Source organism: Parasteatoda tepidariorum, chromosome 12, assembly GCF_982258835.1.
Source record: "Parasteatoda tepidariorum strain Cologne lab strain chromosome 12, Ptep-v5.0, whole genome shotgun sequence".
Classification (NCBI taxonomy): Eukaryota; Metazoa; Arthropoda; class Arachnida; order Araneae; family Theridiidae; genus Parasteatoda; species Parasteatoda tepidariorum.
In genome coordinates this window covers 15,134,311-15,146,431 of record NC_141766.1, presented here as the reverse complement: position 1 = coordinate 15,146,431, position 12,121 = coordinate 15,134,311, and the positions used below count along the sequence as shown (strand labels likewise).

The 12,121-nt window shown below is 29.0% G+C and overlaps 1 protein-coding gene across 5 annotated transcripts in view; it reads left to right on the top strand.

The window, feature by feature from the left end:
* LOC107457568 (serine/threonine-protein kinase DCLK1) overlaps positions 1-10,839 on the top strand; it is a 64,710-nt gene extending 53,871 nt beyond the window's left edge. For 2 of the 5 annotated variants that reach the window (XM_087155803.1, XM_087155804.1), the window contains exons 16-17: positions 9,087-9,223; positions 9,317-9,784. In XM_087155803.1, the coding sequence (XP_087011929.1) occupies positions 9,087-9,164 (78 nt within the window). In that variant the 3' untranslated portion in view covers positions 9,165-9,223; positions 9,317-9,784. Of the gene's footprint in view, positions 1-9,086; positions 9,224-9,316 lie in introns of all 5 variants that reach the window. The other 3 variants (XM_087155802.1, XM_087155801.1, XM_087155805.1) reach the window with 2 other exon arrangements.
* Positions 10,840-12,121: the final 1,282 nt, after the last annotated feature.

Genomic DNA, 12,121 nt, shown 5'->3' with positions numbered 1-12,121 from the left:
AAGCAATAAAGAAAAAACAATGCAAATAAAATTTAAAAAAATAATAATGTGGCCACCGAAGCCGACGTCTTCAGGGATACCAGCTCCGGAAGCCATAGAACAAAACCTTTTCTATTGAGAGACTGGACAAATGTCAAAATTAGCTCTCTCAGTACCCTGAAGGTTTTGTAAAAGTCTAGGAAGAAATACAGAAAATCAAATAAGAAAAGAAATTTCAAACAAAATCTTGAATATAATACAATACAAAACATACATACATCTTGAGAATAAAATACAAAAGTGAAGAAATTAAAGCTCGCAGCAAGCCAGTCAAACAGCAATCTCACAAACTAACTAAATGTGACAGAAACATTTGAAATAAAAGAAAACGCTCGCTATAAAATGGGCAGTAGGAAAAAAGGTAGTAGTAAAAGTAGATTATGTAACAGATTAATATAATGCTCAACTGGGGCTGCTCAGTCAAGACTTTAATTTCGCCCCGTTAAAAAAATTAGTATTCCTCAATCATTTTCTTAATCAAAAAATTAACATTACAATAATTATAAGGAAAATCATTATTACTCAAATTATTCAAAAAATTATTCGCAGCCTCCCAAAAACTTTCAACATTATTGCAAATTTTTTTAATCCTAAACATTTGCGAAAAAAAAAAAAAAAAAACAAATTTTTTGAAAATTTTATTGCACAAATTAGTATTAAAGTTACAGAAAAAAATAACTTTAAATTTAAAAGCTTTTCGTTTATCAAAAACACCGATTTCAATTATTTTATCAACAATATCAATTTTAAAATCTAAATATTCAACATTTAAACAATTCTCATTGCTTTTTTTCAAAACCAAATCTTTAGGATAAATACTATAATTAAAATCATAATTATAATAATTAAGCAAAATCAAATCATCAATATATCTAAAAGCATTTAAATCGCTATACTCCAGAAATTTAGCTTCAAAAAAATGTAAAAAAATATTAGCAAAAGCACCAGAAAAGGATTCCAGTAATTTGTTTATAAAAATCTAATCCATTAAAAAGTACATTCTCAAAAAGATTAAACCTGCATAAATCTAACCAATAAGATTTTTCAATTTTCTCATTAATTAAATACTTATCATATATGCCACTACAAATTTCAACAATCTGAGCAGGTGGAATACTGGTGTACAAATTTTCAAAATCAAAAGTATTAATACTAGAAATAACATTATTACTAATATAGTCCAAAACATCAACGTTACTTTCTATAACAATATTTTTCTCTCTTTTAATTTTTAGTCAAATAATTTTAAGAAAATTAAAGAACTTTTTACTAATATCAGAATTGTAACAATTACCTATGCAATAAACCTAAATTTGACCAGACATTTATGAAATTTAACAATAGGAAATAAATATGGAAATGTAATCCTATTTAATTTTAATTTTTTACTAAATGCAATAATCCTTTTTTCAATAACTTTCTTATCTTCTTTTAATTTTAAATAAGTATTATTAGCATTATATTCTCCAATAATCAACTTTTTAAAAAAATATTTACACATAATACAAAAATTATTTGATGCTTTATCAACAGCAGTAACAATAAATTTATCTTTATGTATCTGGTATTAAATAAATTAAATTTAACTTTTTCAATTATTTTAGCTTTCCACTCTGAAAAACCCTCAACAGGCCAATGATATTTTCTGGAAATTTTTCCTATAAAAAAATCCCCCTGAAATCTGGTACCCCCTAAAGACGTCCGCTTCAGTGGCCATATTTTTATTTCATTTCGATTGTTTTTTTCTTCATCAAGATTCAGTTAAAAATTTGTGGTAAAAATTTGAAAATGAAGTGTTTTTGAGTGATAACAGCCTGCTCCATTATTTTTCTGTCCTTAAATTTTGGAACTCATTTTTTAATTAATGAACTCTTTTAAATTTTGGAACTCATGTTGATGTAAACAAACCCAAAAGTGTTGCTGGGTTCACAACTGTCCTTCAGAGATCTTTGAAAACATAATAGTTTTCTTTTCCTACAGAGTATTGCATGTCATTGCTGCATTGGTAAGCATGTCATAAGCTAAATAGAAATATCTATAGTTTTAATTAGTTGTAGCTTTTAAAGATCTTATTTTTATTTCATATAACTCTTTAATTGGGAAACTGTAATACCAAATACTTTTTTCTGTCGTTACTTGTGTGATTTACTTAGTTTAATTTACTCCTGATTTAGCAGAATTTTTAGATAGTGAAATGTAATTACAGTTTGTCTACAGTAAGAACTCCCCCCGCTACAATGTCTGAGGCCGTCTGCTGCAATGGAAAAGAGAATAGCGTATTTCAGATAGGGTTGCTTCTCTTCACTCTATTGACGACCTGACCAAAACCTGTCTTCAACATAGACCCCATTCCCTACTTGAAATAGTTATACCTTGTTACCATAGTCATTGCCACAGGTCCCGACGAATGGCTTGGGGAGTTCTTACTTTAGACAAACTATAAAGCTTTTTTTGATATTTAGAATTTAACCAACAACTTTAAGGGCATTCTTTTCACCCTACTATTAATCAATGCTACATAAGGAAAGTATCACTGGGCTCTGGTGGTTATGCCCGATTCACATCTCTGAATTAAGAAGGACTTCTAAGTTTTCAGAGTTGGTGTGTTTGCTCCTCTTTATTGCCGTGGCTACACCTAGTCTTGACAAAACTTCACCTAGATTTGATCTCTCCTAATGGCCTAAATTATGCAGCCTTAAAAAAATTAGGTTTCTTCAAAGGATAAAATTTTTTTACTATATCAAGAGGACTTAAAAAGTTGCGCAGTACTAAAATATTATAGGTTACCGTATTTTTCGGCGGAAGAGCCGCGGCGCTATCGAAAAAAAAGTTGTTTTTTTCCTACATGCGGCGCTTCCGATGCAGCGGCGCTTCCGACGAAATATTTTTTTGTAGCAAAAAAAATTGTCAAGGAAAGTTATTTAAGATGAAATAATTTTCTGAGAGAAAGACTATTAAAAAAAATTAATAACGAAGTCGACGAAATATTCGCCCGTATTGCGATCTGCTGCAGAACATCGCCAATTCTTAGCAAACTTTCGGCAGCAGCCTGTAAGAAAATAAATAAACGAAATAATAATTTTAAAAAAAACATCGCATAAGGAGAAAATTTAAAAGGTATGCATCTTGTATCCACCCCCAGCTTAAGGAAAAATCGCAATCTAGAAATCTATTTAGCGCCTTGGCAATAGTAATTTAAGCGAACAGAAAAGGAAGAATAGGACCCCTAAACCCGACACTCGCGGGACTGGCGAAATGCCGAACTTCGGATCTCTTTCGCAAAATTCCAATATGGCCCTCAAATATTACTATAATTCAATTCCACTGTTAATTTCAGAAAAACCAATAAATTTAGTCAAGTTTCGATCGTAGATTATGATGGAGTGGGGTGAATTTAAAACTGGCCCATCTTAAGAGAAATTTTACTAATCAAAATAATAATCTATATAATATAATCAAGAAGAAATAATCAGAATCCTATGAAGAAGAAATAATCGTTTCTTCTTTAGAGCGAGATCACAGTTCTCGTTTTTTCTTTTAGATAACATTTTGTTTTAACGAAAGACGCTTACCTCGCAAGAAGAAAAAAAAAAGGTAACAGGGAACTACAAAAAAAAAATTTTTTTTTTAACAATTAATGCTAAGAAACTAACAATGAATATCAACAAAAAACAAGCTAAAAACTAATAACGATAAAAAAAAACAAGCGAGCAACAATTAACAAGAAAAAATAAAAAGCGTCAAAATAAAAAAAAATTAATGAATCGAATAAAAAACCGCAAAAGGGATAGAATTCATTTTGTTGTCCACGTGGTAGTTTCAATGTCAACTGGGTGTGGCCAATTTATGGTCAAACAGAAGAGGGAAATTTGGGGGTAAAGCACAGCTGTCAAGATTGATTGATCAGTTTTTTTCCAACTTCCATTTCTTTATTTTGTTCATTGGAAATGCAAGTGTTTTTACTTCTCACTTTATTTTAAACTGCTTAAGAAACAGATGTTTCTTTTGACACAGATTTTTTTTTTTCAAGCTTCTTTTTTATTTTTAAAAGATAAAATAAAGTAAGTTACTTCAACAGAATAAAATTCCAAATAAAAAGAATATAGCTGATTTTTTTTGTCTTATCAATATAAATTTCTTTAAAAAAATATTTAAAAAAAAGATTAGATCAGATTAAGTGCCAAATTTTGGAATGCTGGATTAGGGGTCCCATACCCTTTTCTTTTCCCCAACCCCTTTTAAATATTGAGTCACATTGGGTTATTTCCATTGAAGGAGAGGGCATTCTACTCACTAAAATTCCACCCTGAAAGATTGTGAAAGTGAAACTTATTTCCCGTTCGCTCATTTCTTCAGAATTTTTTTGGGGCCTGCTTAGTTATTTCTTATTCTTGTTATTATTAGTTATTTCGTTATTATTAGCTGTTTCGTTATTATGTATTAGTTTTTCCTCAAATTGTTAACGGTAATAAATTTTAAAATCTTTTTATTTTAAAATCTTTCTTTTAATAAATTTTTATTTTATTTTTCTTATTGCATTGTTTTACGGATTCCTGCAATCAGTTCAGCCTTAATTCAGCTACTGAACATATAAATATTCTTTTTGCTGTTCTTCTGTTTTTTGGCGCGGTGCCAACTAGTAAGAACAACTTTATTTTATATAGTTTTGTTGTTTTCTTTTTCTTTTTTTTTTGCTGAAAGAGAAAACTTTTTTGTTGCTTTTTTTTTGCTGAAAAAGAAATTTTTTATTATAATTTAGAAATTAAAACTTTATTTTATGAAATGCATAAAAAAATTTAATTTTTTATTATACAGATATTCTAAATGGTAATTTAAAGGTCTCTTCTGAAAGGATGCTGATATACGCGGTTCAGCGCCATTGCGGCGCTTGCGCCGGAGCGGCGCTTACTATAACTTTTTTTATTAAAAATTCATTTTTATCGAGGTGCGGCGCTTGTGACGAAGCGGCGCTTTCGCCGAAAAATACGGTACTATAATATTTATATATTTACATGATAAAATAGTTTTTTGACAGCGGGTTCAAGCAACAACAGTGGAATAATTTTAATATTTGAAAACATGGTTGGTGAACGGCTATGAAATGGAATAATAAATGTTTTTTATGAGTGCCATTGCTATTGCGGTGCTCGCCACTCTCACCAGTCTTACCGCCAGCTTGACGATTTAAGATCTTCAGGTAAAAGCAACCTTGTGATATATATTCTGTCCTTCAGATGAAGAACAGCCACTTACCTTTTCAACTTCTTCACTAGCTAGCTTGGTCGCAGGACGACCCATAATGTTTAATTTTGTTTATGTTATATTAATGTTTATGTTTGTGAAATAAATATGTTCTGAGAGAAATCAGCATTTCGTACCCACTTCACTGTACTTTATTATTAGTTTACCATTTTTTATTATTAGTTTTTATCTTTGAAAGTTTAAACGCTCCATAGCCATTTCTTGAAGATGCCAACTCAATATTTAGGGTAGTAATAACAAAAAATATGATGGCTGATATAGTTTTTAAATAGTTATAATTTACTTGCATAATTGATAGTTTAGGAAATTATAGTTTTATTTTCATTAACAATATGATTTTATGTAATCAAATTATTGTATAACTTTTACTTTACACATGTCCTAATTGAATTGGGCATGTTATTTTTTTCTTTTTAATTTTATTTGTAATATGCATTTTTTTAAACAACTTAATTTTTAAACTTCTTATGAAGTTAAATTTTATCTATACGCATACGGTAGAATCTTGTTCAATAGTTTCTCATGGAACCATTCATTCTAAACAATAAAGATCTGTGGAAACGATGAATATGGGTCAACATAAAATATCAAATAATTGTGTGAAAATTTATGAAAAGTAATAATGGCTTAAGATGTATAATGGAGTAATTGATTTGAAAGTTAATAACTTTATACTAAATATAAAAAATTTGATATTGAGACAAAAATATGTGCTTACTGTAAAAATATTTACAATGCAAAAAGAGACAAACACATTTATTTTTTTGAAATATTTGGAAATGTTAGTTAAAACACTCTTCTAAGTGCAAACAATAAATTTTTGACATTCATATCAGATTATTATTAATTTTTTATAAGTTCGTGTGAATTCAGAAAGTTCTTTATTGTTTCAAAGGCTTTGAGACCTTCTGCAGATACTGATATTGGTTGTGGTTCCATTTCTATGTCTTCATCAATATCACTTGTCACTTCTTCAACTTTATTATGTATTAAATGTTATAAAATCAGAGTTATAAACTGAGCCTGACAAAAAGATTAAATTGTGCTTGTAGTTTTTAAAACAATGATTGAGAATTTTAAAACTGTAATCAGTAAAAAATGTTGTTCAATAGACAATACTTCATAACTAGTGCTCCATTTTAAACGAATGTACAAAATTTTAAATTATACTTTTATTTTTTACAAGCATAAAAACTGATTTGTTATAATTAAAATTAAATACTTGGTAGAATTATATTTTCTTAATCTATAAAATTTATGTAATCTTAGTAATCTATGAAAAAGTACACAAAATTTTGACTGCCAAAAAATTCTCCTGAGGCACATAATAGATTTACCCAGTCTCTGAAACTACTTAATGAGATTAAAGTAATTCTTAACTTAATGTTTAAGTAAAATCTAAAAAGAATATTTAAAACAATAGTAAAATACTTTCTCAAAAAATATTTTGCCCACAGTCTTTGTAAATATTGTAGAAAAATTTGAGAATGGATAAAATATTTTGATTTTGAAAAGCTTTTGTTTTGTCCTTTTAATATTTTTTAATGTTCAGTTAATCACTTTTTAAATCGTGTTTAATTTAACTCTAACTTCCCGCTGTAGCGAAAAGAATAGAAAAGGGGGAAAAAACAGAACACTTCCTCAATGCTGATTGGAAAAGAAATCTTCAAAATTAGCTGAATTTAAATGTTAATATCTCTCAAACCATAATCGAAACTTTAAGCCTTTTTATGTGCTTATCATAAGACTTCTTTATTGTAAATAATCAAAAAATTAAAAATGCAGTTACTATATAGTGTCAATATTTAATTTTATTTTAAATTTTTAAATTAACTTTCTATATCTAGCTATTAATAATATAAAATATATTTATTTTTTCGTTATGTTTCCTCCTTATAGAGTTACTACGCTGCCTGGTAAATCATAAAAAGTTGGGGAATTTGGAAATTGAACAAAAAAGCCGGAAACTTTAAATTTTTGAGACAAAATCTGAAAAAGTCAGGAAGTTTAATATGGCGAATGCCAAGCATGCAGTGTTTGTTCATACTCCTACTACTATAGATTATTTGTAGTTTCTATGCAATTTCGTGTGTTAAAATGTGAATTTTAACCCTTTCTACGAAAAGTCCAATCTTTATGTATTTTTTTAGTTTTAGCTTTTTTATTGTTTTTCTGCCATTTCTCTGTGGTTTTCCAAAATTCCAATATATTTAATATATTTGAATAATATTACAATACGCAATTTTTATTACTATCAGGTTATTACTTATTGATGTGCTCCATTCGAAACTTTTCCATCTTGACTCCTGTTCTCGTTTTTTTTTTTTTTTTTTTTTTCTAACTATTTATCATTTTTTTAAAGTTATTTTCTCAAGCTGTATCAAAATCCGATATTCTTAAATGTAAGTTATGACTTTTTGATGCAATGATTCCATTGTGAATATAAGTTATTTTTTTATCGTTTTTTCAGTCATTTCCGCATGATTTTTCAATGTGAATATTTTTAATATAACAACAGGACACATAAATTTTGAATCAGATTGGCCACAATTCCAAATTGTAAATTTTTTAAGAATGTTTTTTAGATACACAAATTTTGGATTTGGGTAATCACTTTGGCAAACCTGATTCGTGAGGATTCCTTAATTAATCAATGTTGTTGCCCAATTTGCTTTCTACAGCTATTCATCATTTCTTTTACCATTTCAGCAATGTCTTTCAAATTCCAATGCTTTTTAATGTGATTTTATTGCACTATTTCATAATGAATCTGTTTTCCTATCATTTTCAGCAGTTGCTATTCATTTTTACGGTAGTCTTTTTATTTCTCTGTATAGGGGAGTTTTATTTTTAATTAAAAACATAATGTAATGTATAAATTTTTTGTGGGTCACTGTATGTTTCATTCCCAGTGCTTCTAATATTGACTGCGATATTAGATTGGAATTTTTTTTAAATATGTCTAGAAAATCCAGAAACTCAGAGAATTCTTCTATACTCTGTCCTTAATTACATGATTTGTATTTTGGAGATTAAATATTGCATTAGTTATTTCAGTAAGCACAATATCTGTAGATAATAGATGCAGATTATTTCTGGCTACTTTTTTCAAAATGCTGACATTAAAGATTGTAGACAATACACCAGAAACTTATCGAATATTTGTTTATCAATAAAGAATTCTATATTGTAAGCATGTATGACTCCATCTTGAAGATAGGATGTTTTCTCAGAAATAGAGAGGACAATTTTTGGCTATATGAATATAATTTCTACTGATCATATAAAAAAAATTTTTTTAATAAATTGTAACTGAATTGAGATGAAATTTAATTTTGCTTTTTCTCTATGTACTTACCAAATGGTAGAACTGAGGTGAATAAGGTGCACATTTTCTATTAAGAAGAAATTCTAAGAAGAAGAAATTGGGCTTGCAAATTAGTACAAAATTAAATTTGACTGTCTAACAAACAAATATTTTTTGCTTTATCATTTTTGAAATATTTGCCAAAATATATTTGTCTAGAATCTTTTTCTTATATGTTGGTTTGCATTTCGAGATTTCCTGCTATAGACTTTTTTAAAACATTGCATGCTTTATTTTGTCATTTACTTTTGCAATTTGATCAAGTGAACAGATCAGCTTTTCATTCTCAGATACTTAAAAAACAATTAGAAAATTCTTTCAAGTCTTGTTATTATGCTCCTGATTTTGTTTTAATTTTTAAAAATAAAGTATTCCTGCTTTGTAGTGTGGTTTGTTATTTTATTTTTCTCAATTTTAGAATAAAGATGACTCCCTCAGGTTGTTAACTAACAAATCCAGTTATCATTCTGTTGATTTAAAATTGTCATTGCCATAGCCCAAAAAACTTTCAACTCTGCTCTTAGATATGACTCATATTATACAGCATTCTCTAAGGTGAAATAAGATGTTTAAAGTGTTATAAGAAAAAACAGTACATTCTAAAATGTATTTTTAGTCTTATTCTATTAAATTTGTTTATTCTTTTAGGCTACACTAATGGATAAGTTGTCGCTGGAAGAGAACAATTTTTTACTGTACAGTATCAGTATATGTGTGTGGTGCTCTCTCTAGAATATGTAATGTTTTAATGGTTTTTCTTACATTTTCAAAGAAGGATGTACAGTAATATATGTGTTGAAATTTGGCACAATATTAAATCAAATAACAAAAGTTTTGTATATAATTTTGTTTTTAATGCTACTCATATCTATTTTTAATCAATCTATGTTTCTGTCTGTGTAGCCAATTGTACCAATATTATAAAGCATACATTTTATTTTGAACTGTAAGCTACCTCATATGATACCTAATATTTTGATGCCTTTTATAATTAATTTACCACATTATACAATGAAATAAATTTTAGTTGATTAAGAATTCTGTATTTTAAAAATAGACGAGCTGGAGATAAACTTCTGTCATGGATCAGGGCTAAAGAGAGAGTAGAAGGGCTGGTTCACTCCTTTTAAGAAACTCTCACTGCGCCAAACCTCCGATTTTCACCTGTGGCGTCACGGAGTGTTCAGTCTAACTAATATTGGAGCATTCTTTTTTGTGACATATTCCAGGACATTCATTGTTTTTTATAATGATTTTCCTCAGTTTTTTTTAAGTGAATTACAAAAATTTAAAATTATTAACGAAATGTAATATTAACTTACTTATCAAAGTCATAGAAAGCTTAGAAATAATTGAAATCGATGTAAAATCGCTGTAAAAGCAATTGTTTCAGATTTAGGATGATGTGGGACACTTTGGAAGAATCTCCAAATAACAATTGAAGCAGTTTATTTTTTTTATCATATCCGACCTTCCTCAAAAAGTTTCATTTTTGCTGATATACCTAGTTACTGCGGAATCATTTTTTATTGGACTCTGGAATAATTTTAGATGATGGAACTCTTATTAACTCTGGAATTGTTGAAGAAGTATTAAGAACAGATACCGGATAAATAAAATTGTGCCACAAGCTAAAAGAGTCATATCTCTTAGTTAAAGGTAATGATAGACAGAAAGTTACACCAGCAAAGATGTTATTCTCTACCACTACAGCAAAAGGAATATTAAAGTTAACAAGAAGGCACATGATTTTTTTAAATTGGTAATTTGTTTGATGTGAGCAAGAGCTTAGAATCCCCTCCAGCAAAAAGTATGTAAGCTGCTTTCGGAAATTTAAATTATTTTCAATCTCAATCAATTGTTCTAAATGAAGTCAGAGAAGTTGTAAGCAAAATGCGAGTGCGTGGTAAAAATTTTCTACTTCCATTTCAAGAAACAATTATTATCTCTATGTCTTCATTAGTCAAAGATTTAAAATCTGTTAAGTCCAACGTTAGACAATGCCAAACTTCATCTATCAAAAGGTACCTCAAGATTGAATCAAGTTAGCATGTCTTATATACCAGTGAATTGATGTTTAATAATCGTAGTGGTAGTTGCGCTACAATACTCCCCCACCAGAATTTTATCGGGAATAGAATTCGATGAACGGATACCACTACCTGCTATATTTGTAAAAGACCGGGAGAGCTGGATTATGGTCACCAGGTTTTGAGCTTTAGCCATGAGAGCTATATTAAGTTCATGGTTGTGTGTTACTCCTGTGTTGCTATTAGCAGTCGAGTGTGTGCAGAAACCAGTTGTGTGTAAATGAGACTGAGAAGCAACAGTGTGAGGAGGACGATGATGCAGTCACAAATAGCAAGTCAACTGTTCAAGGTGGACCATCCATCGAAGTAGGCATGATCATAGCTTGTCCGGGTCACCAATGTGGGGAAAGAACGTTAGACAATGTCAACCTTCATCTATCAAAAGGTACCTCAAGATTGAATCAAGTTAGCATGTCTTATATACTAGTGAATTGATGTTTAATAATCGTAATAGTAGTTACGCCACAAATCCGTCAGAGTAAGATACATTTTAACTACTAGATTAACTCAAGATGCTCTAGATAGTTTGTTTAGCTAAATTAGAGGTTTTTGGCAAATTTGATGACCATCCAAGTCCTGCCGAAATAATTAAGAGATTTAAACACTTGTTAATTGTAAATAAGCTACCTAATCTTATGTCAAAAGTATGCACAGAAATAAAAAATTCAGAAATAGGTTATTTAACTGCGGAATTATTAGAAAAAGCGTTTAATATCGACACAACAAAAAATACAGTTTCTGAAAATAATAATATTCCAGACAACGTAGAAGATATACAGTCCTTTGGCATATTATAAGACGCACTATAAGATTCCATGTAAAATTATAATTATCAGGTGATACTATACAGTTGTATTGTTTTTCCACGGATGAAACCGATTTGCCTTTGTTTACGCTCCTGTATCAATTGGTTAACAACGTAATGCAATGCGTTAAAAATAAATACAAATAGGAAGTATATAAAAAATATCCTGAATAAAAACCTATTACACGTATATGTTTAAATATAAAAGTATTGCATATAAACTGGTGCAAATCATGCAATTATTAAAAAACTACAGTGCGTCTAATAATTTTATCTAATTATTATAATATATAATATAGTGCTTGATATAATAAATATTCTATATTTATACAATATATTGTCTAATTTATCTTATCCTCAAATTTAACCAATTGATAACACTAACGTAAACAAGTGCAAACCGGGTTCAGTCACATAAAAACAATAAAGCTGTATAGTATCACCTGATAATTAAGATTTTACATAGAATCTTATAGGGCATTGAATAATTTGGTCAGGGACTGTACGTGCATGACTTCATTCCTATGTCTTGGGATATTGGCCTTAATTTGGGATACA